The sequence below is a fragment of the Nyctereutes procyonoides genome, unplaced genomic scaffold, assembly GCF_905146905.1.
Source record: "Nyctereutes procyonoides isolate TBG_1078 unplaced genomic scaffold, NYPRO_anot_genome, whole genome shotgun sequence".
NCBI classification, from domain to species: Eukaryota; Metazoa; Chordata; class Mammalia; order Carnivora; family Canidae; genus Nyctereutes; species Nyctereutes procyonoides.
The window spans coordinates 3,059,476-3,083,793 of NW_026575052.1; the positions used below are offsets into that span (position 1 = coordinate 3,059,476).

Consider the following 24,318-nt stretch of genomic DNA (forward strand, 5'->3'; position numbering starts at 1 on the left):
CCCCACCCCTCCTTGCTGGCAGCTCCTGGTTCAAAAGGAACCAAAACCTAAGCAGTGACAAGTTCACATACGTCTTTTGCGGCCCCGTAGGCAGCATCCGTGGCCAAATAAACAGCCACTTGGCAAGAGGGTCCTGTGAACGTTTTCAGGCAGCCGAGGGATTACAGAAAGGGGAGGACAAAGGTGGAGGAGAAAAACAATACTTGCAGGCCAGGTGACAAAGGAGATTGAGTTTCTGCCTGGAAATGTTTGAGTCAGCTGCCTACCTGCCAGGCCAGGCCGGGCCAGCCCAGGGTAGGGGTCTGGGTGTCCCCCTACTTCCCCCAAAGGAGCTTTTTGCAGGTGTGCACACAGAGAAAAAAAATGCTCATTTGGAAGGAGACTTACAGCTTTCTCTGGGGATCAGGGGCACAATTTCCTGGGCACTGGGGGGTTATCCCGGGTTATTTTTCACAAGTACTGAAAGGATCTTAGCTGAACACCCTTCTGGCCTTGCTCCTGGCCTTTGCTGGAAGCCGTGCTGACCTAACCGCTAACCTGCAAAGGCACCGGAGGGGTGCTGTCCCCCTGTCCCTGGGCCTCTTGGGTTTGAGCTTCATCGTCCAGGGCCTTTGGCTGAAGAATAAGCAGAGCTTGCGTTTGATTTTTTTTTTTTTGTTTAGTTTTGTTTTGTTTTTGATTCCTGGAATGTCCGCAGCTATGTGCCATCCACCCCTGACGGGGTGACCTCACTGGCCTGGCTGGTGACCAGCCTGCGGTTCCAGGGGGAGATGGCAGCGTGCCCACAGGACACGGGGCTTTTTCGTACTACAAGTCAGTTACAATGCGAACACCTGCTCCTCGTTAGGACTCTGCATTTGGCCTACTTTCTGCCGCTTTGTCCGACCGTGGACGCACAACCCGTGGCCTGTGTGTTCGGTCTTGTCGAACACCCCCCACCCTACCAGTTCGCTTCACCCCAGTGGCACGTGCCCTCCTTCATGCAGCCGTGAGCCCTCAGACCATTTCAGATGTGTCAGCAAAGGGGTCCCAACCCGAGGCCTTGGACATTCCAGGTTTGGAGTTTGTGGAGTCAAAGAGAAAAGATCTAGAAGTTCAGCCCAAGGGAGTAGGGTGGGAGGAGCCTGGCTTGGACTGCGATACACGGACCAACAAAGCCGTTGGCCCGCCCCAGGCCGCTCATGTCCAGGGTCTCTGCTCCAGCTTCCGATCGTTGCTCCGTTGAGGCCACACACGGGGTCCGCAGCAGCCGAACCTAGAACCCGCTGTTCTTCAGTTGGTGCCGTTGTCTCCCTGGTGGGGGGAGGCAGGGGAGGGTGTAGAAGAGAGACTTCAAGGAAAAGCACGTTTGGTCTTGAAAGCACCTCCGGCCAAGAGAGCGCAGGGCTGTGCGGCGGGGGATGGGGAGAGGGCAGCCCCGGCCTCCGGCATCCCCGGGCCCCAGCTCCGCGGGCCCCTGACCACGAGCTGCTGGGACACATAACGCGTGCCTCCTGCCGGGAGGTGCTCCGGAAAGACCTGGAAGGATGCTGTTCCGTTCAAGATCCCCCTGTCCGGGTTGGCAGGCTTGTTTGTATTCCTCCAGGGAAAGCAGCCTGGGGGCCGGTCACCGGGTGAGAATTTCCGCATCGTCTCTTTGTCCTCCTACTTCTTTTAAGCGGTGCCAAGGCGCGGTCATGTGTGCCGTCGAGCTGGGTGTGAGCCGTGCGTGCGTGTGCGAGCCCGTGTGCGAGCGTGTGGGGGACGGGGATGGGAGGTGGGGCGCTGTGGGGGTTTTTTTTCGAGTTACATTTTTCGAATAGTTTCCTCCTCTGCTCTCCCAAGAGGCGGCATACGGAGTGGAGTAAGCATTTGACCTTTGTGAAATGTTGGTGGAGTGGGCCAGACGGCCGGGGGGGGACGTCGGGTGGCACGCAGGTGGCCGCTCAGAGCAGGGTCCGGGTCACATCTCTTTCTCTCTCGGTTCGTAAGCGAGAAAGCGGGGGTGGTGGGCGGCAAAGACGGGCTTCCCGTGCCCCCTTCCTGTGGGCTTCCAGCCTCGGATCGCGTGGGCTGGGCTGCGCGGCCCGGCCGCTCTGGAGACCTCCCCGCAGAGAATGTTCTAGCAGGGTCAGGAGTTTCCAGGAGACGCCCCTGGGGACCCAGGACCAGGCTGCCAGGCAGGGGCTGGTCTCAGAACCAGAAGGCAGTGGCTCCCACGGTGGGGGACGGGGGGAACTGGCAGGAAAGCCGCTGTGTCGGCCCGGCCGAGCCCTGTTCCGTGCGCAGCCACGGCCCCCGGACGGTGGCTCATTTCCTCCTCACAGCGCCCCGGGAGAGAGGGGCTCCTGTTGCTCCAGTTTACAGATGAGGGAGCCGAGGCACAGGGAGGCTACGGAGAGGCTGGGACTCAAGCCCCGACGGCCTCGCCCCTGCCACGTTTCCGCGTGTCGGGGAGGTGCTCAGCATCTGGCAGAAATGGAAAGACGGATACGCAGGTTCTATGTTGGGGCCGAGGTCTCCTGCGTGGGGGAGAAGCTCAGTAGCTCATTAGGGGCCTGAGGTGACCCCCCTGCCCCCTCGCCCCCCCCCCCCAACAAAATTCCCCACCTTTTTCTGCCTGGATTCTGTTTGGTTGACAGTCCACGCTGCTGAAGCTCCCCAAGCGAAGTAGGGGTGTTTTTCTAATCAGTTTTGTTCACTTTTAGCTCTGAAGGGTGTAGCCTGACGGGAGGAGGGACATGACCGCGGGACATGACCCTGTTGGTCCTCACCCTGAAGTTCAGGAATCCGCTACCACCAAGGTCTCCGGAGACAGGATGAACCACTCTGGGATCGTGGGCTCCCTCCCTCAGCCCTTCAGACAGAGGCTAGGAGGACAGGATGCACAGAGCAGCCCCGAGAGGCAAGGTTGTCCCCCCCCCCAGAGCCTGCAGGGGTGGGGAGGGAGCCGGGCCCAGGCCTCACGCACCCCACGCTCCCCGGATGAACGCTGGGGCGAGCAGCTGTTCCCTGGGCCTGGGTCACTGCCCTTAACGAGGACAGTAGGGAAGAAGCTCCGCAGGATCAGGCCGCCGCACGGCCTTGTTCGTTCGTGAGAAAACGCCGCCTGGTCCAGGCTGGAGGCCCCCATCCCGCCTCGCTAGCTGCCGGGCAGCCTGGGCGTGCTTTCTGAGTTATGCTTGTCAGGATTTGGGGCTGGGGGCCCTGGGACACGTCAGAGAATAAAATCCTGGGAAGACGTATGGCAGGGGGAAGCCAGGTGGCCCCGTGACAGTGGCCCACCCCTCGCCAGGTATGGGCCCGGGGCAGGCCCTTCAGTGCCCTCGTCGGGGCCGCGGGCATCACACCACCCTCTGAGGCTGCTGGGAGGTCGCACCGGACCTGTGTCCCCGCAAGGCTGAGCGCCCTGCCCGACCTCCCAGCTGCGGCTGTTCGAGGTTCGAGGCCGGCCACACTGGACCCAGTAGGGTCTCCTGGGAACCGTCCCCCGTGGCTTAGGCCTGCTCTTTCTCAGTCCAAGGTAATTTTTCAATTAACTCGATTGGCTGGAACCCGGGGCGCCCTTGGAGTGTGGGAAACCGGCCGAGGCCGGAAGGGCCCTCCCCTCCGCCCCTATGGCTGCCCGGGGCCTGGTTTCCAGAGGGAGGATCCAATTTCACATTAGGACACCAGGATGTGATCCCAGTGCCCCTCTGAAAAATCCCAGATGGCGCCTTCTGGAAGCCCCAGCGGGCTCCACGCCGGCGGCCAGCCTGCCCTCCTGCGCCCCCCCACCCCTGCGCTCCGCCTGGCCCGGGCTCCAGCGTGAGAGCCGCGACCCGTGCTCGTTCCTGACTTTACTGTTAAACCATTTAGAGAGGCGGCCCTCCCAGTGTTCATAAGCGAAACATTTAAAGTATGCGGAGCATATTTTATTTCTTCCTGGAGCAGCTGCTCAGTTGGGCCGGAGAATCATCGGGAGCACGTTCCCCGGGCTGCCCTGCTGCGCTGCAGGTTCCCCGGCCGCCCCCCCCCCCAGTGATGCCCTCCCCTCTCCCACCGCTTCCGGGGGGGCCTCAGAGCGGGGGCTTGCGCCGTGCCAGGCCCCTTCTCCAGCTTCTTTCCCCATCACCCACGAACATCGCGGCAGCACCAGGAGATGCGCCTCTTACTATGTGGGTTCCCGCGTGAGAACAGAGACACGGCCTGCAGGTCACACAGGCGAGAAAGGCCAGAGCCAGGACGTGGTCCTGGGACCGCCGCTGCTCTTCGCTGTCACGGCCGCCCTGTCGTGGGCGAGCACGCTGGGAGACAGAGGTCGTGGCCTAGCAGACACGCTGGCCTCAGTTCGCCTTTGGGACGGGGGCCCTGCAGGTTCACCACATGTTCAGGCCACCGTCTGGACCTTGGTTTAAATTCTTCTGAAAGCCCGGATCTGGTTGCAATAAGGACCCGAAGATGCAGGGATCCCCGAGCTTCCACCCTTGTGTGGAGGCGACGCTTGGGAGAGCCATCGGCTGGGCCCCCGTCGCCACCTCTCGTCTCTGCCTAATTGTTTACATCTGTGGGGCCCGCGCCTGCCTGGCGCATTTCCATGCCTTTAACCCCTGCGCCGATGTCAGAGGCTGGCCGAGCAGAATATTCCAGCTGAAGCGTGTTTCTGGTTTGGTTTCCAGGCCATAGTGGCCAGTGGCCTCGCAGTCAAGGTTGTGGATTCCAGGCCCCGTCCCCTGGGCCTCACTTTGTGTATAAACTGCTGGAGATAGAAATGCTTTTCTTCTCCCAGTCGTAGGAAGGAGCTCTTCCCACTGGGGCTCGCCCCCGGAAAACCCGCTCTCCGACCCGTGGCACAGGCAGCGTCCATCTGCCCGGTGCCTCCTGCTAATGGGTGGACAAGGACACGGAGGCAGGTGTTTTGCTGCTGACTCGCACTCAGGGGCGGGAAAGAAAGCTGGAGCAGGCCGAGGCCTCGCTCAAGTTGATTCCACCCAATTTGCTGTGAACTTCGTGCTCATTGCACGCTGGGCTGTGTCCTGAGCTGGTGGGTGTAACCAATACCACGCCCTCCCCTTTATGTTTTGGGTTGTTGTTTTTTTTCTTTTTTTCTCCTGGAGCTGGTGAAGAGAGAGGAGGGGTGAGAGGCGAGAGCCACGCATGGTGAGGGGGAGAGGGAAAGAGGCCACGCCACGGAGCGGTTGGGTCCGGTTCTGGATGTGTTCCTTTAGAAGCCAGCCCTTGAGGAGGGCGACGCTTGTTTCCAAGAGCCAAGAATGGAGGCCCCGGAAGTTCTTACCGAAGTTCGAAGTCAGGCGTGATTCCTTCTAGAACTGTGCCCATTTGTCAGGCTTTTTGTTCTGGCATTTAGCTCAAGAAATATGCACAGCACGGTATTTGGGCTGGGAGCCTAGTCCAGTAGTTAGGAACATGGGCTCTGCCATCATTCAGACTCCTGGGTTGGGATCCAGCTGCGTCACCTGCGCCACCTTGAACCAGCCAGTGCCTCTGTCCCGGCCTCCATGTCCCCGCCTGTGCGACATGGGGGGCAGGCTAGCCCCGCTCCCACGGGCTCGGCAAGAGAACTGGGTGGGCTGAGGCTCAGTGCCAGGCACATGGTCAGCACCCAGACGGGAGCTGGAGCCCTCCGACGAAGGGAGGAGACCCAGCGGCTGAGGGTGGGGTTGGTGTCCACGGACCCCTCCAGGTGGGATAAAAGGAGAAAGGCTGATGTGGGCGGGAGACGTCTGGACGTGGCCTTGAGGCAGGACGTGAAAGTGTGTGCCTTCCGGGGTTCAAGCCAGAGGGGGACTGTTGAGTGCAGAGGCGAGCCCGGCTTGAAGTACGCACGGCGTGAGCGCTCACCGGTGTTGTGCGAGGGAACCCCGGTATCCATTCTGTCCGTCAGCTCAGGAAAGAGAGCGAGAGCTCGGAGCGCTTGGCATACGGCAGATGGCCTTTAAGTTTGCGGGGATGCCGGGTGCCCAGAAAACGATCCTGCACAAAAGCAGGTTCCCTGAATTCACTCCCGGGGAGATGGGATAGAAAACACAACTCCACCTGGCTTAAGAAGGAATTAGCTCACGTGCAGGGTTTTTCCTGACCTCGGGTTGGTGTGGCCCGAGACACGGCTGCTGCCTGAGTGCAGTGCATGTCGTCCACACTCGCCTCCCCTGGCGAGCCCCCTGCCGGCATCTCTAGGCTCATCCTCAGGCTCACCTCTGGAGAGGGATGGGTGGGCCAGACGCTGGCCTTGACCGGCCTGGCTTTGGGGTCGCGTGTGCCCCTCCCGAGCCAATCACCAAGGCCAGGGTGATTCTGGACTCTTGATTGGCCAGACGGGGCCACATTTCCAGACCTGAACCCCAGGCCCTGAGACCAGCTCTCCAGAGGGACATGGAAGCACTGCATCAAAAAAAAAAAAAAAAAAGACAAATGGAGAGGCAGGGGGTGCCCAGAGATGTTAGCAGACTGGAAACATCCGCGGCGCCATCCAGGAGGGGATAACCAGAAAGGTGGAAAAGGCGGGGATGAGCCCGCCTTGCAGAGGAAGTGGTAACAGTGGCTCAGCGTGACACGTGTGTGGAGATTCCTCTGTGCACCACACGGGGTCCCGGGGCAGCCGCCGTCAGCCCACCCAAGGCGGTGGACCGGCTCCCGCGGGTGCTGCTGCTCCCCAATGGGAACGCGGTGCATCTGGAGCTGGGGCAGGGGTGCCCCGGGCCCGAGTGGGGGACAGCCCCTTCCTCCCCCACCCCTCCGGCCCAGCAAGGAGGTGGCAGCAGGCTCCTGGAGGCCACCCAGGACACCTGGGCACCAGGCTCTGGGCGCGAGCAATCGCTGCTGCCGCCGCCACCGCCCGCCAGGGACACTGGCCGCCCAGGTGACAGGGGAATGCCGCCTCTCCCAGTCCCAGCCAGATGGTGTCTAGAGCTAGAACAACTTGCTGAGTGATTTTTGCAGATCCCAGAGGACCATGGGGTTCCTGCTGGCCGTCAGTGCTCTGGCACCATCAAACCACGGCCCGAGAAGGGCTTTCTGGGCGTGTAGCGCCGTGGACACAGGACACAGGGACCTCATGGGGCATATTGTAGGGATCAGGCCAAGGCGCCCTCAGGGAGCACGTCCTGCAGCACCGATGCTCGGGCTTAGTTCCGCCTGTGAATGAGGCACCTGTGTGACGATCCCTCCACTCCCCCCGCCCCCCCGCCGGCCCCGGTGTCCCTGCTTCTGAGCCTGTGACTGTCCATCTTGAGCCTGCGACCTGGTCTGCGTCGCTGGTGCCTGGCCCGCAATCGCTGCTGAGTCAGCGCGTGGGTGGGGGGAGCGGGAGGCTGGAGGCCCCCGTCCCTGGAGAGAATCGGATTTCTGGGATGTGGAGCGCTCCTGTGGGAACCACGGGCCCGTGGGCAGCAGGCCCGCCCGGAGGATGAGTGTGGCAGGCAGGGGCCCGCGGAGAGTCTGGCTAAAAGCTGTGTTTAGGGGCCAGCAGCTGCACGAGGCGGCCTCCGCAGGACAGATTAAACGGCATACCTGAAGGGAAAAAATAATAATAATTACTGTGAAATATGAGAAAACGACAAGGGCTGTATCCCCTGGGTGCCTGCGGTCACCCCCCCCACACCTGTAGTAGGGGTTACCAGGTGGCTCTCAGGCCGGAGCTGCCGGGCACTAATGCTGCCGAGAAGTGAGTGCCGGGTGATATCTGAGAACCCCACCCTGTTTGGTGAGTGCTGTCCTGCATCCTGGTCACCCCCACGGCTGTAAGCGTCAGGATCGGATGACGGAGGCCCAGAGACCGCGGAAGTCGCCAGCGCGCCGCAGTCCCGGCGCTCCCTGCCCGCTGCTGGGCCTGGCCTGGCGGAGCCGGCTCTGTGTCCAGGAGAAGGGGGGACCGAGGCAGGGACAGGAGAACCTGCGCGGTGCGTGGGAACAGGCGTGGTGCGGGAGGCCTGCTGGGGAGTGAAGCTCAGGCCGGCCTCACCAGGCCCGGAGCCCGCTGCCCCGGCTCTGCCAGGCTCTCTCTCCGTCGGCAGACCGGGACCTTCAAGGCCGACCGGGCTGGGTCTCCCTGCGCCAATCCAGTCGTTGACAGAGTTTGAAGGACCCTTTGGGGTTGGGGCTGGAACCAAGGGTCACGTCGCTGCTTCCACCACCGCTGCCCGCGGCCCGGACTGTCCGAAACCAGGGCTCCCGGCCCCACTCGGAAGTTGGGGCAGCTTCAGCAAGAGGCCGAGGATCCGCGGTCTGGGGCCGTTCAGGATGCGGGCGGGATGCGGACCGTGGAAAGCACCAGGAGGATTGGAGGGCCAGGTGCGGGAGCTGCAGGCTGGCGGCCGCGGCGGCGGGAGAAGGGGCTTAACAGGACTCCGTGGCCACAGGCCGAGGCTCTGCAGCCAGACGGCGAGGCCCAACTGCGGGAACTCTCTTCTCTCCGTGCCTCAGTTCCTGCCACACGGGTGACCCCCCCCCCCCCGACAGTTGCCGTGAGGATTGAGAGTTCGTGTGCGTGAAGACCTGGGACCTTTCGGGCACGCTGCAGCAGCGCACGGGGCACCTGGTCTCACCGCGATGATGGCGAGAGTGAATTCCAGAAGAGAGGGCGTATAGCCCTGCAGCCGGACACAGCGCCGCCTCGCCGTGCGCTCCCCCAGCAGAAAACAGGAGCGCAGAGGAGGTGCGCTTAGGCCGTGAAGACCTGCCCCCCTCCCGCCCTGGGCAGCGGGCTCCGCCTTCTCGGGGTTCCCCTCTGCCTCTGGCTACCGGCCTCATTTGGTCCTGTTACTCGTCAGGCCTGGGCCTGAGAAGCCCCCGTCTCTCGGTGATTTGCCCACAGTAGCTCAGGCTTCACGTCTTATTCCTCTAAGGGCGGTCCTATTGCTAGTTTCTGGAACAAGCTCCACCATAACAGGAAGATTTGCAGCCCGGCCCTGGCAGGAACTCGGCATTCGCGGCCTGGCAGGCTCTGCGGGGCACCTCCCGGGCACGTGGCTGGAGGGGGCGACCCCACGCACCCCCAGCGTCTGCGATCCTCACGCGGGGTCACCACAGCCTGGACGGGGTGCTAGGAGGAAGCAGTGAGATGAAGCCGGCCGTCCCGCGGGTGGCATCGAGCAGGCAGGCAGGTGCTCAGGAGATGGCAGCGCTGTCCGCCTTGGGCTCCGTGAGGGGTGACGGGCCCGGAAGAGAGCTCATGAGCACTCGGTGCGCCCCCTGGACGTGACCTCCCCTGGCCGGGGCAGCTGGGAGCCTTCTCCTGGCGTTTGGCTTCTCCCACAGTGTGTGCGTAGCTCGGGTGAGCGCCCGCCCTGGCCTTTCCTGGGACGTGGGCCTCCCGTGCGGGGACCGAGGTCAGCCACTGAGCCTTCCAGATGGGCAGGGTTGGGGCCCCGCTCCCTTTCACTGAGACCTGCTGGGCGGCATGGGACTGCCGGGCTCCATACTTGGGTTTTGGGGGACAGACTATAAAAATGATTTTTTAGTGGAACGTCTAAAATACGTTAGTGCTGTAGTTGGATTTTTTTTTCTTTTTTACCCCTTGAAGCACAATGTACGTACAGCACAACACACAGGTGTTACCTGTGCTGGGTGAGTTTGGCAAGGTTTGACGGGTGCAGGCTTGTCTGCTTATCAGGGTGACACCCAGGTGCCACCAGGGACGGCCCCTTCCAGGCTGGCCCCATTCATGCAGCCTGGCCTCCACCCAGAGCCCCTGCCCTCAGCCCCGGACCCGGCACTCGGCCTTCTGTGCCACCTAATCCACCGTCCCCGGGTGGGCGCTCCCCGCCCGGGCTCTGTGATTATCTAGGCCAGGGCCTTCCGTCAGGGCATCAGGGAAATGTGCCCTGTTTTGTAAGAAGCTACGCATGACTCCTATTTAGAACCTTCCGGAATGTTCCCCCTTAGACGATTGCTTTGTTTAATGTTTACCACAGGCCTGGGAGACTGGTCTGGGCTCCGTTTTCAGATCAGCTCAGAAGTCACTTATTCAAAGGTCAACAAGCTAGGACGTGGAGGAGCCAGGCCTGAGCCCCAGGCGGAGTGACCCCAGACCCGCCCGTCCTGCCTAGGCCGCCCAGGCACCGTGCCCAGCACCTTTCTTCCGGGAGCCGAGCCCCGACGGGGCTCTCGGTGCTGGATGCCGGGCGCGAGCAGAAGAGCAGGGCCCCTGCTCTTGTGGAGACGGACGGGCTGGCCCCGCGTCCAGGTCCTTTCCCAGGAGCTGCTCTTTACTCTGTGTGGCCCTGGCCAGGTGGCCTAACTCCCGGGCCTCGACGTGCGCATCTGCAGAACGGGGGTGACCACAGCAGGGCCGTGAGGAATGAGCTGGCTAAGCCACGTTAAACGCTCCGGACAGAGCCTGCCGCGCGAAGAGTGTGGGGAAGGAGGAGCCGCTGCCGTGATGCAGTGATTACAGAGCTGGTTTCATTCAGACCTCTGACCCGCGAGGGCTGGTGCAGCTCACGGGAGACCTCCCTGGTGCCCGGGCCCCCGGGGCCCTGTCCAGGCCACTCGGGCGAATGGCCTCCAGCCGCGGAAAGTCCCTTCCTTCCTCCTCTCCTGCCGCGCCTGCCCCTGACCCCAGGAGCTCCCTGAAAGTAAGCCTGGAAGCAGGGGCTTCCCCGGGGCAGGGGCTCCCACGTCCCTCTGTGCTGCAGGGATTCCTGCACACACCCCACCGTGGGCCACAGTGCTGTGGTTCCGGTGACCTGGTGAGTCAGCGGGGACATAGAGGCTCTCCTGCCCAGCGGGTGCTCTCGGTCTCCGTGCAGGGGCAGGGCTGAGCTGCGCTTTCCGGGCCCCCCAGGGTCTATTCTCCTCACTTGGTGCATTTGGGCCCTGTGCACGTTGCCTCCTTGTTACAATGTGGCTGCTGCAGCTCCAGCTGCAGGTCCGCTTTCCAGGCGAGAAGGCAGACAACGGGCAGGCAAAGCCCTTTTTCCTTAAAAGGTCATCCTCCTCAGGGGCTTTCTCCTACATCTTGCCCGCCAGAACCGGGTCGCACGGACAGCCCTAGCTGCAGGGAAGGCTTAGAAGTGGCTTTTTAAAATAATAATAATAAACACCAGGTGCTCATTGCTGTTGCAAACCAAAGGAGATAGCAGGCTAGACAGAGAAGGGCGGGGTCTCCCCGGCGCCCCTGCCGGCTGTGAGTGGGCCTGCCCCCTCCCAGGGCAGCGCCCTGCTAACAACGCCGGCGTCCCCGGGGGCGGGGGGCCTCTGTCTCCCTGGCAGCACCGACTTCCAGCTTTCTGGGCCCGGGGAGCTCTGTTGAGTGTGCGGCGTTTGTGGCACCAGCCCCCCCCAACCACTCCGGGCCCCCCACCCCGAGGTGCGAGCTGCCCAGCTCCCCCAGGGGCTACGCAGTTCCCTCCCTCTTCCCGCCCTCGGGCAAAGGTGGCTTCTTCCTCCGCACCCCTGGCCTTTGGCAAAGGGCTCCCTGTGTGGGTGTTTGTGGGGCTGCGCCGCGCCGGGCACTTAACAAGCTCCACGTCCCCCTTTTCTCTCTGTCCCTGGGCCCTGCACACTAGCACTGAACAGCACCCCGCAGCCCTGTGCGCCCCGACCCCGTGGCCACTGGCTGCGCGCAGGTGCCTGAACCGTGGCCGGCGCAGCCCAGGATCTGACTCTCAATTAAATTCAATGTAAATATTTAAATAACTACATTCAAAATAATTGAATTTTGATGCATTTGCCCTTGAGGAGCCACGGGTGACTCGCCCACTGCCCTCCTGAGCAGCTCAGCAGCGTGGACTCAAGGAGGGACCCCCCCCCGCGCCCCCACCCAGGGAAGAAATGCAGGGTCAGTGGCATCCATCCAGGTGCATTAACAGTGGGCACCGATATGTGGGTTTTTAGGATTTTTATTTATTTCTTTTTGTGAGAGGTGGGGAGAGACACACGAAAGGGGCGCGGGGAGCAGAGGGAGAAGCAGGTTCAGGGCTCGATCCCAGGACCCCGGATCATGACCCGAGCCAAAGGCAGGCGCTTAACCGACGGAGCCCCAGAGCGGGCACCGATAGTACGAAGGCCCAGAGAGGAACAGCGGCTCGCCCAAGGTCACACGGCGCGGGAGCAGCTCCCCGGAGACACGGACCCCGCGCTTCCAACTCCAGCTGCTGCCCGCTGGATGGCCAGTGCCGTCTGCACAGGGGGGCATGGGAGTCGGGGCGAAGGGGCACAACGCTGGCCGAGCGGGGCTGTGTGGTCCCCTCTCCCCCGCTTTACAAGTGAAGCATCCGAGGCCCAGGGAGGCCACGTGCCTGGCCCCCACCCCCCAGCCCGTACATGGGCTGTGGTCCCGAGTCGTGCCCCTGGGAGGGTCCCAGGGTGTGCACACACCCAGCCAGGGCAGGTGCAGTCAGCTCGGCCGAGCCTCTCTCTCCCTGAAGTTGTTTTTCCAGCCTGGTCTCCTGAGACTTGGCTCCTGCAGGTGCCTCGCCTCCCGGGCCCGCCCTCCTGCTGCTCCAGGGCCTCTCTCGAGGGGCGGGGCCCCGTTGTCAGGTGCACCTGCTAGAAAGGTGAGCGCAGCAACCCTCCGCCTTGGCCACTGTTGGCCGCGGAGAGGGGCGCCCGGCCCCATCCTGCTCTGCGCCCCCACCTCGATGCCGGGGTGCAGAGAAGGCCGTGCGGCCTCTGCCTTTACCACCTCCCTCCTCTGAGGTGCCCGGGCGCAGCCCTATCCCGTGACCGTCCCGTATCATTGCCCGAATCCCCGTGGGACGGGAGTAGTGTTGCAGGATAGAACACCGCGTGCCCGGTCACACTTGAATTTCAGATCAGCAACGAGTGAGTTTTAGTACAAATACGTCCCGTGGAGTATCCAGGACACGCTTATCCGAAAGAATCTTCTAGGATAAAACATTGTTTACCCGAAATTCAGATTGAACTGTGCATCGGGGGGGGGGGCCCTTTGGGGTTGTTTTTTTTTTTTTATTTTTCCCCCTAACTCTGGCAACCCCCCCCCACAGGTGGCATTAGCCCCACGTAGCGTGACCTGCGACCCCGAGAGATGAAGGGGCTTGCTCAGGGTCACAGCCAGGCCCTGGCCCGGACTGGATTTGAAGCCAGGTCCCTTGAAAACTCTCTCTGCCACCTGCACAGACATAGAGGACAACCTTCCTGGCTCCTTGGGGGCAGTTGAAGGCAGCGCATCCCTGAACACACAAACTAGGCCCCGCCTGCAGGATGAGGCGCCTGTGACCACGGATACGGGAGCCGCCGCTCACCCCTTCCTGTGAGGCAGACCTTAGGTGACCGCTGAGTGGGGACGGACCCTGGGGAGGAGAATTGGTGGGAGAGAGCGCGTCAGTGTCTCCCGGCTCCTAACGGACGTCCGCAACAGCTGACCCCACAGCGTCCCTCCCACCCCGGGAGGCTGGAGTCCTGGATGCAGGCAGATTCCGGGTCTGGGGACGACCCTCTTCCTTGGGGCTGCCTTTCTCTGCTGTGCCTTCGTGCTGTAGGAGAGACAAGGAAGCTTTCTGGGGTCTCTTGTGTCAGAGCGCTAATCCTACACCAGGGCACCACCCTCATGGCCTCCTCCCTCCCAAAGGCCGCACCTGCAAATACCACCACACATGAGGGTTCAGCGTGAATTCTGGGGCGACACACTCGCTGTACGGCAGGGACCAAGAATGATAATTCCAGAGTGTTGAGTACCGCTAGAGACGGCCGGGGCTGGGGTCCCAAGAAAGGTGGTCAGTGTTAAGACCTTTTATAATCTGACCCTGGCATGGCTCTCCAGGACACCTCCCGCTCTTCCTCACCTCATGCCTGTGCACTCCCTCCACCCACCTGTCCAGGGACCGCTGACGTCCTAGCCTCGCAGCCTTTGCTCCTGCTCTTTGCTCTGCTCAGCACCCTCTCCATCTTGCACTTCGGGCGTCCTTGTGCTGCAAGCCCATGCAGCTCCGTCTTCGTGTTATGCTTGCTTGTGTGTTCCGCTTCTACTCATGGGAGATTTCTCGAGGCCAAGGTGTTCCCCTCTCCTTCCTGGACACCCTGCCCCGGGCCTTAACTGTGGGCAGCCTGCAGTGCTTGCTGCGGCAAGGGGAGTCGGGGGGTGCGGCCCAGTGAGCCTCCTACTTTCCAGTCTCGCTGAGAGACTTGGGCAGTTCGCAGCCTGTACCGAGCCCGTCGACGGCCGAGCGCCAGGCGCCCCCTTGCAGGGGGCCTGCCTTCCCAGAGTGCGGCTCGGGGGTCCTGTGGCCCGTGTTCACGGTGGGGTCTGGGAGCGCCGGCCTGAGGTCGGGACCTCCTGGGACGTTCACCCAAGGCCCCCGGCGCCCGGAGCCGTGTCTGCCACGGAGCAAATGCCCACGAACTCTGGCTGGACAGGTGGGCCGAGGGAGTCAGCTCGGCTGTCTGGGGGGCACCACACACTGTCCGGAGCATCTCAGACCCCGCAGCAAGGGCGCCGGGACGGGGTAACCAGGGCTGCTGGGCGGGGAGGGCACCCGCTGGGCACAGATGGGCCTCCCACACTGATAAGGGCTGTGCTCAGGTGGTCGGAGGGGGCCTGCTTTAGGTCTCGGGGTGGCGGTGGGGACCGAGTGGCAGGAAGGCACCTGTGAGGACGGGAGGAAGCTGTCCTGGCAGCCTGAGGTCCCATCTTCCGGGCTGAGAGGTGGCTGAGGGAGATCGGGGAGGGGAGGCTGCTGCCCGCTGGCTCTGTGCCCAGGCGAGGAGGGAAGGACCGAGCTTCTCAGGGGCCCTCGGCTTCGGTGGGAGACGGGGGCTCGGGAGGCGCTGGGCCGGCGGGGACGCCTCCCCTCCACACATGAACCCAGGAGGCCTCGGAGAAGGTGATGCAGGGGGAGCACGAGGCGGGTCGCAGTCAAGGTGGCCTTCCCGCCAGGCCTGCGGGTGGGGGGACCCCAGCCCTGCTGCCCCTCGGCCCCGCCCGCCGTGAGCCCAGGATGCCCGAGGAGCGCAGGCGTCGTGCTCTAGCACACCCGGCGCGGGCAGAGGTGACACGTCCCTCCGTGGTAGCCACCGCCTCCCCAGGACCGGGCGCTTCCTGTGCCGCGTGAGGACATCCTGGAGCAGGCCCGGGTGAGGGGGCCACCTCTGGGGGAGCCTCACAGTCCGATGAGCGTTGGACCCATTTGGGAGCCTCGGGGGCTCGGCGGGGAGGGACCTGCTCACGGCCACGTGCCTGGCCAGGGAGGGAACCTAGCCGGGGACCCAGGGGCTCTATAAAGCTGTGCCACCGCCGCGACCCCCCGAAGCAAGTCGGGGCTGCACCCCGACTCCCCTGGCAGGAGGAGCCAGGGAGGAAGGGGAGGCCCCTCCGAGGAGGTGGCCGGGGATGAAGGTGTGTGTCACAGGGAGGAACCAGCCTCGGGAAGAACAAGGAAGGGGCGTCGTAGGTGGTGGGCGCTGCAGGGGCAAAGGCCCTGAGGTACGGGAGTCTGCATGTGGCAGAGGGAGGGCCAGCGGGGGGGGCGGCGCAGAGCAAGGCGTGGGGTTCACGAAGAAGGCCGAGGCCGTGCTGTCGGGCCCGCGTCTGTGTATAGTCTCCCTACCCGAGGAGGGGACACCCGAGCACCAGTCTGCTCCTGGACAGGGTCTGGCACCTGCAGAACTGAGCTGGCCTGCGGGTCTGGGGGGCCGCCTTCTCCTCGGCCTCATCCCCGGGCCCTCGTGGATACAGGGTTGGGTGTAAGTGCGGGGAGCCCTTCCCTCCCCCCGTCCACGGCGTCCCCGTTACCACCGCTCATCCTCCTGCAGGCGTCGCGCAGTGCTGGGTTCCGGAAGGCTCCGTGCTTCGTGACCCGCGTCAAGGGTGCTTGCTGGGGACTGTTTCCCGGGCGTGTCAGCCTGGGAGCTCAGGCTCTGCAGGTGGCCGAGTCTGGGTTCAAATCCCGGCTCTGCCACCCACTACCTTTATGACCCCGTGGAGTTCCTTCATGTCTCCAAGCCTCCACTTCCGAATCCATGGCGCCTCGGAAGGCGTCCACAGGGTTGAAGGAGCTGGTGTGCCCGAAGTCGGGGCCGGACGCTGCCTCCTGTCCACTCCCCGTTCTCACCTTGTACCCGCCTATTGGCGGGAAGGTGCTGTCGGCCTTGGGAGCGGACGCCCTGGGTGCAGCGGGAGCAGCGGCGGGGTGGGGGGTCCCACAGGCTGCTCTGCGGACCGGATGGGTGCGCGGGGCTGAGCCTCGCGGAATAAGGTTACCAGCTTTGGGGGTTTTCTTCGCCAGAACCCGTGCAGGAAAGTCCTCGAATGCCGAGCAAGGCACCTTGGAAGCGTCCCCAGAAGAAGTGAGCGAGCGCGAGCCGGTGTCTTGCTCCCTCTGACCGTGTGTCCTTGTCCCCTAGGGCTCCTGCGGGAGGAAGTGTCCCGGCTCCAGGAGGAAGTCCACCTGCTGCGCCAGATGAAGGAGATGCTGACGAAGGACCTGGAGGAGACCCAGGGCGGCAAGTCCTCCGAGGTCCTCTCGGCCACCGAGCTCAGGGTCCAGCTGGCCCAGAAGGAGCAGGAACTAGCCAGAGCCAAAGAGGCCTTGCAGGGTAAGTGGCGAGGCGGCGGCAGGTTCCTCCCTCCCATTGCCTGGGGCTCGGGCTTGGGCCCTGGGGCCGCCGGCGACCAGGGACCTGCGTCTGGGGGGGGGTGGCCTGGACACGGGGGCCTTGCAGCCCCCGATCCCCCGCTCAGGCCGCCCTGCCCCGTTAGTGGTGCAATTCCGCCTCTTGCACCGTGGGACGCTCGTGCCGTCCCGCGTGGGCGTGACCAACCCGTCCATGTTCGTACGGGGTCGCCCCCTCTGAGGCCCGGGGGGCAGGCGGGCATCTCCACTAACCGAGGATGCCGGCCCAGCAGGAAGGGCCATGTCTGGGGTCCCACGTCCGAGAGGACAGGGGAGGAGGCGGGTGAGAGTGCCATATAGGTGCCCAGGTGCTCCGGTGCTGAGCCCGACCACCCCTGACCTCCCCGTGGCCGGTGTGTCTACACCACAAACCGCGCTAGGAAACGAGGCATGCCGCGGGCTCCCGTGTGCTCCACCCGGGCCACGGGGGCTGACGTGCCCATCTCTCCTGGGAGCCACCCACCCACACGCTGTGGGATTTGGGAGGGGTCTCGATTGATTATTCCAGAAAGGCTGGGGGCGTCATCCTCTCATCCTGCTCATCCTGCTTGGAGAGCTCTGACGCGGAACGCTCTCTCGAGGCCGCCTGACTGGCTCTGATTCTCTGGGGGAAGAGAGAAAGGTGATAAACCTTGGCAACCCGCTTTCCACTTACGTTTACTAGAATGATGAGTTCTCTGGAAACTTCATTTCGGAAGCCAGCGCGGGTTCCTTAGGTTGATTTCCAGGCTGCTCGAGGAAAGAGACCCCAAAACAGAGCGGCTTAAAGAGGGTGTCTCTGTCTCCTGTCACCATCGGGAGGAGCGTGTCAGGCTGCTGGGCATCCCTGCTCCCCTCGGCCTGGGGGAGAGCCAGGGGCAGAGCCCGAGATTCCCTTTGGCCGGAGCTCGGTGGGAGGGCCACGCCGGCCTGCAGGGAGAGCTGGGAAACGTCGTTCGAGGCTGCGTGTCGGGGTCCAGCTATGAGGCCAACCGGGAGGGAGGCGCGGGGGCAGGGAGAGTGGATTTTGCGGGACGGTCCGTGGGCTCTGTCGTGGTGGGTGTCTTTGGCTGGAGCTGGGACCTGAGCAGCAGGACGCTTGCACGCTGGCCAAGCAGGCTGTCCGTCCGGCATCCCACTAACGTCCCCAGGAAGTTTCGGGAATCATCTTTGAGGGTAAACAGCACCCTTTGAGTTCTTCTCAGCAATGCATGGTCCTTCTAAAAACAGGGCAGCCCTGTCCTGTTGGCCTTTTGCTTCCAGCGGGGCCGCTCAGACGGGGGCGTCTCCAGGCCTGAGCGGGCAGTGGCATGTGCCGCGGTCCAGCGGATGCGGCCTCGTTGGGAGGTCATGTGCCGAGCACGCACACATTTTCTCTCCGTGTGCACCATCCAGGGGGGAGTCTGGGCAGAGCTGTGCGAGCTTCCCACCTTCCGGGGCCTCCTGACACCCCCTCCTCTCCAGGTCGGAGACTCAAGCCACGGGAGTCTCCCCAAGGATGCGCCGCTGGGCCCGGGGCCATGCAAGCTGACGGCCTTTGGTCTCCAGAAGCCTTCTGGCCCTGAGGAGAGTTGGGACTGCCTCGAAGCAGTCTCAGCCGCCTTAGCTGGTATTTATTCCAGGGACTGGAAGCCTGCCTCGCGTGTCCGTCCTTACCCGGGGAAAGAATCCTCACCCGTATCTGCCCTTCTGGACCTTTGGGGTGGGGCGGGGGAGCCAAATCTCTCTGTGCTGTTTCTGGGCCCAAAGGCATGGGCAGGGGCCAAGCGGAAGCTCACTTACTCCACCACTGCCCAGCCCCTGGCACAGACCGCCTGCCCCCTCCCCGGACCTCAGGTTCCTAGTCTGAGCAATGGGACAGTAGCGGTGAACTAAACGGGGCGATGTCTGAGGGCGGAGAGCTGACTGTTAGGGGGGGCATCCTCCCCCCTTCAGCCCGCAGGACGCAGCCGTGCAGGCATATTTTCCTGACTCTGCACCGTGAGGTAGCTTCCCCATCACCCAAGGTCACCCAGGGGCACAGAGATCTGCCCGATGGGGTGGCTCCTTTCTAAGCAGCAATCTCAACAGTAAGGACCTGTCGTATTGCTGATAGGACAGCTGTGTCGCGCACGCACTGTGTGCCCGCACTGCATGGATCCCTCGCCCCAGTCTCACCAGGGTTAAACACCCCCCCACGCCCCCGGCCACAGATGGAGGCACCTGAAGGGAGTTCAGGGTGCCTAAATAACTTGGGCCAGAGCTCAGAGCAAATTACCAGCAGAGTCCGAAACTTTCTCCACTGCACAGACACACCTCTTCTTCCCCCTGGACGAGACAGACAGGAGGGCATCCTAGCTCAGTAATGAGGACAGCAGACTCTGGGCCTGCATCCCAGCTCTGCCACTTACTGGCTGTGTGGCCTGGGGCAGCTTCCTTAACCTCTCTGAACTAATACAGTTCTCCTGCTGAGGGTAACAATAACAAAGTCTCATAATTGGGACTAATAATAGTAGCTACTTCAGAGGGTTGTCATCAGGATTAAATGAGATAGAAAGCGCTTGGCCCAGTGCCCGGCACGATTAGTGCAGATACTTGGTGATTATCAGATGATGGGGGGCTTGGCACACCTCCTCCCCTCCGCCTGGAGATGTCGGTCTCCTGATTCCCGCTAGGGGTGGCCCAGACCTTAGACCCCCCCGGAGCCCATTCGAGCTCCAGGTAGCAGGGTTCCCAAAAAGCAGTGGGCACCTTCAGCCGGCCCCAGCATCCTGCCTGGCATTCCAGAAAGTCGTAAATAAGATGCTTCCTCCCAGGCCCAGCACGTGGTGAGTAAATTGCAGACAGATGTGGGCAGAAGGAGGCTGGAGCATGAAAAGGGATTTATATGCCCATAATGAGGAGAATGAGGATAAATGTGCAAACCGAGTAAGCAGCAGATGTTGGGTGACACTTGTTAGCAGCCGGCGTCCCTGCAGTGGGAAAACACAAAGCCCCCAAAGACTTCCACCCCTGGCAGTTCCCTGCTACCTGCCCCTGTCTTTGGGTTGAGGTTGGATGAGACCAGAATTTCCCAGAATTTAGGAGAATGAGGAGATTTGGGAGAGATTTAGGAACTCGAGCAAACACCGGAAACATCAGCCCGGGGTTCCAGTGTCGAAGCAAAGACAAGAATCACGTTTGGGGAGAGCAGGGAGTAGAAGATTCCTCTGTTCCTTTGGGGGTGAGTACGGAACATTAGGTTTAGGAGTTGGTCTTGTCATGGGTATAAAGGGAGAAGCTCGGCAGGATTGTTCCAGAAGGAATGGTGTCTTAGCGTGTTTAGACATACAGAGGCCCTCCAGCCCTACCCGTGGCAGTGAGGCCCTAGCCCATGGGACCCCTCTGGGAGCCTGTTGGCTTCCTCAGCACCGCCCCCCCCCCAAGTTTCCCCGATTCCCCCAGGAATCCAGGCATTACAGAAACATGATGGTGAACATTTGCTTCCTCCCGTGATGAGCGTGTTGAGCATTTTCTCACAATAAATACTCTCTGGAAACATAATTTTTAATGACTACATAATGTTCTAGCAAATGGAGGCACCCTAATTTATTTAGACACTTCCTGATTATTGGACATTTAAGTTGTTTCCACTCTCTTCCTTTAGGTCTTGTCATTACATGCCTGCTACACTAAAGATCTGTGCCCGTGAATCTGTATTTTTTTACTGCTTTTACAGCCTTACAAAATTGAGGACCCGAAGAGCTCTTGTTTATGTGGTTTAGTTCTGTAGGTATTTACTATTCTAGAAATTAAAGCCAAAAATCTATTTTAAATCCTCAATAATTTATTTTTATTTATTTATTTATTAAGATTTTATTATTTATTCATGAGAGACCCAGAGAGAGAAGCAGAGACACAGGCAGAGGGAGAAGCAGGCTCCATGCAGGGAGCCCGATGTGGGACTTGATCCCAGGACCCCGGGGTCACGCCCTGAGCCGAAGGCAGATGCTCAACCACTGAGCCACCCAGGCATCCCAGTAACTTATTTTTAAACGACGGCAATAAACCCATTACAGCAAATACATAGTAAAAAAAAAAAAAAGGCAATGTAAATAAAATTTTAATGGAAAATAACTCTATTTCCCGAAACAAAAAGATGTGAGTGAAGAGAGCAGCATTGTTTTACATTTTTGCAAAAAGCTTTTAATGTCTGACTTTACGGAAGACTGCTGAATTCTCCTATCTGCTCCTTCAGTCAGGCTACTGTGATTTGTCTTCTGGGTTGAAAATCTGGCATCAGACAGATAATTAGTTGGAAAAGGGAGGAGTGTATCGATCGCCTTACTAGGTAACAGTGGGTGTTTTTCTTTGTTGGCACACTAAAACTCACCAAAAGGTAGCGCCTTAGCGATTTGCGGCAATGTGGTATCTCACACCTTAGCCGGTGAGGGTTTTGTGCTCTGTTAAGGATGGACAAAGCCTTTGGTCTCATTTGCATGAGCGGATACTGTACCACACGTGATTTTTTTTTTTTTAGCATCTGCTATCGATCACTTGAGTAATGATACATCACCTGAGTGATGCTGACCTTCCCAGTGCTGACATCCTTCCTTATCCATGATCCAGAAGTCACGTTTGTTACCGTCACCACTCATCTCAGCAGGAACATCTTTGAGTCTTGAAAAGCTGTGAAATCATAGTGACACGTCAAGTCTGCTGAAATTCTCGCTTTCGCTCGAAAGCTCAGATTTTATCTTTGACGACAAACACGGCCAGTTGTTTTTCTTACAACAGGCTCACTTAGTTCATTTGTAGACCTCGCAGTTTGCCAGCTATCGTGGTTAATGTCAGTTTCTCGTTCCTTCAAGTACACATGGCGTTCTATGGAAAAAGTGGCTAGTTTAGCTTGCAACTCAGCCCTACAGATGTTTTTCCACAAGACAGCCTTTGGCGGCACACCAAAGAACATTAGGTGTACTTACATTGTTTTAAAAGACATGTCCAGATTAAAATTAATAATTCTTGCTGCTTCACCAAGGACATTCGTAACTCCAGTCGTGCCCTCCTGGTTGTTGTTGTTGTTGTTGTTTTTCAAGAACAAATGCATGGTGTTAAGAATGTAATGACTACTAATATGGTTTGGTGCTTCTGCCATGATTTTTGCCACGATGTCAGCATTTTCCCCTCCATTGCTTTTGTACCAACGGTGCAAAAACACAATAAAAAAGGGCAAATATCATCATGGTATCATTATAAAAATAGCTTTTGGGGATTCCTGGGTGGCTAAGCGGTTTAGCGCCTGCCTTTGGCCCAGGACGCGATCCTGGAGTCTCAGGATCGAGTCCCGTGTCGGGCTCCCGGCGTGGAGCCTGCTTCTCCCTCCTCCTGTGTCTCTGCCTCTCTCTCTCTCTCTCTCTCTCTCATGAATAAATAAATAAATAAATAAATAAATAAATCTTTAAAAAAATAATAAATAAATAAAAATAGCTTTCCTCGTGGATCCCCTAAAATGGTATTGCTGGTGGTAGTAGTGACAGCTAGCATTTCAGAGCATCGTTTATATGCCACATACTGCAGACCTTTAGCTCACTTAATCCTTTCAGCAAGCCTGGGAGGTGGGCTGTGAGTGTGCCAGGAGTACGTGCACTACCTGGTTAGAGCCAGGTTTGGACTTGAGCAGGGTGGACACAGGCACACAGGGGGTACTGCTGCAGGGGAAACAGCTTGAGCAGAGGCAAGAAGACCAGTCTGTGTATGGGGTGGGAAGGCAAGCCCTGTGCCAAGACTTTGCAGTAGGGAGGTGGTGAGAGAGGATCCTAGAGAACCTTGAGAGCACGCTCAGAAGTTCGGGGACTGGGAAGGTTTGGGGCAGGAGACCATATCGAGTGGGGTGTTGTAGCAGGTCCCGATGCCTGTCTCCCAGCCTTTGCAATCTCATCTCTATCCCTTGAGCACAAGGACATATGTGTGATTACATGCAGATGGTTCCTGGATCACCTCCCTTCTCTCCTCCAAGCCCTGGTTCAGGCTCTGCTTCCCCCAGAAACCTTCCTGGACATTCTCTGTCTGATAGTTCAGGCCTGTGGTTGTCGGGATCACACCCTCACCCCCAAAATGCCTACATCCTAATTCTTAGAACCTGTGAATATGTTAGGTTCTTTGGCCCAAAGGGGAATCAAGGTTATTAATCACATGTCCTTGAGATGAGGGGTTATACAGGGTTATCCAGCAGGCCCAGTGTGATCACGAGAGTCCTTCAAAGTGGAAGAGGGCGCAGAAGGTCAGAGGCAGGGAAGAAAGTGTGATAACATGTGATAACAGAACAGAGACAGATAGCGTGAGGACTTGACCTGCTATGCTGGCTTTGCAGATCGAGGCAGGGGCCATGAGCCAGGGAACACGGGTGCCTCTGGAGGCAGGAAACGGCCAGGAAACAGACTCTCCCCAAAAGCCTCCAGATGGAACATATCCTTAATTTTAACCTCCCAAGACCCATTTTGGACTCCGACCTCCAGAACCGAAGACAACACATTTACATTGCTTTAAGCTGCTAAATCTGTAGTAGTTTCTTAGAGCAGGAGGAAAAAGCTGGCAAGGTCCCCTCCTCCCTGTATTTCGCAGCCTTAGATGCTGACCTCTCTTAGGACTGAGCATGTAGTGAGGGACATCGCTTTCCTGTCTGGCTCGCCACCCTCGGCCTCCTACAGGGCACAGCACCCAGCACGAAGCTGGCGTCGTTAGCTCCACAAAGCAGGCCGTCACTGAGTGAGGAGAAGAAATGAAGCCTGAGTTTCTTTAGCAGAAGGAATAAGGCCTTGTGGGGGCCTTTGGCCTGCCTCAGAACGAGTCACCTGCCCTAGACCAGGCTCTTGAAGGAACCGAGCCTTATTTCATTTGCTCCCTCAACAAACTGAAAACTTCCCCACATCAGGATCTGTGCCTTGGCTCAGAGAATTCAGGGGCAAATCAGACCCAGGCCCTGCCCCAAACCAGTGACATGCCTAGAACCCACAGCACACTCAGTGCAAGTTAATTGAATTATATGTATATATATATATATATATATATATATATATATATATATATATATATATATTTTTTTTTTTTTTTAATGGCCAACCAGACCTGTAGATAAGCATCTGTGCCACAGATTTTCCTGCTTTGGAAAGTTCTAGGGTGCAGAGAATGCCTTTGCCCTTGGGTAGGAGTGGAGGACACCAGTGCCCTTTACATTCCCAGAAGGTGTGGCCATGCCCTGGCTGCCTTTGCAGATGTAACAAGACCTGCGGACAACGGGTGACAGGTGGCCCAAGTGGCCGTCCAATAGAATGATGTGTCCTCAGTGCTGGGATGGCTCTGCCCGCCTGCTTCCTCTCACACACGTCCTTGTCTCCCCAGCACTGTGTGGGTTGGGAACGTAGCTCGGCGTTTCCTGCTTCCCTTCCCACATCCACACTCCATTCTCTGTTTCGTTCCTTCCACCTAAGACTTGTTCATCTGGGCAGCTTATGGCCCTGGATTGAACGCTCCTCTTCCCTAAGTCGTGTGTGTGAAGCTACCACATTTCTTAGGCCCCAGATCCAGCCCGGTGGCCCTTGAGGCTCCTACAGGGGCCACACCCAAAGCTAGCCCCTCCACCCCACAGCCCCAATGTGGAAGACTCTTAGCTGCTAAGGCTTAGAATTCAGTGGGAGTCTCCAGAGAGTTTTAACTCTACAAACAGAACATCGTCCTGATACACTACTGATCACTTTAAAATATTGTTGACAGATCCCCCCTCCCCGCCAAAGGCATCTTAGGCTTCATGTTGGATCCAGTTGAAAATAAT

The 24,318-nt window shown here is 59.7% G+C and overlaps 1 protein-coding gene across 1 annotated transcript in view; it reads left to right on the plus strand.

The window, feature by feature from the left end:
- KAZN (kazrin, periplakin interacting protein) overlaps positions 1-24,318 on the plus strand; it is a 426,675-nt gene that overhangs the window by 297,320 nt on the left and 105,037 nt on the right. Inside the window, 1 exon segment of the mRNA XM_055331474.1 lies at positions 16,282-16,473. Coding sequence (XP_055187449.1) covers positions 16,282-16,473 — 192 coding nt within the window.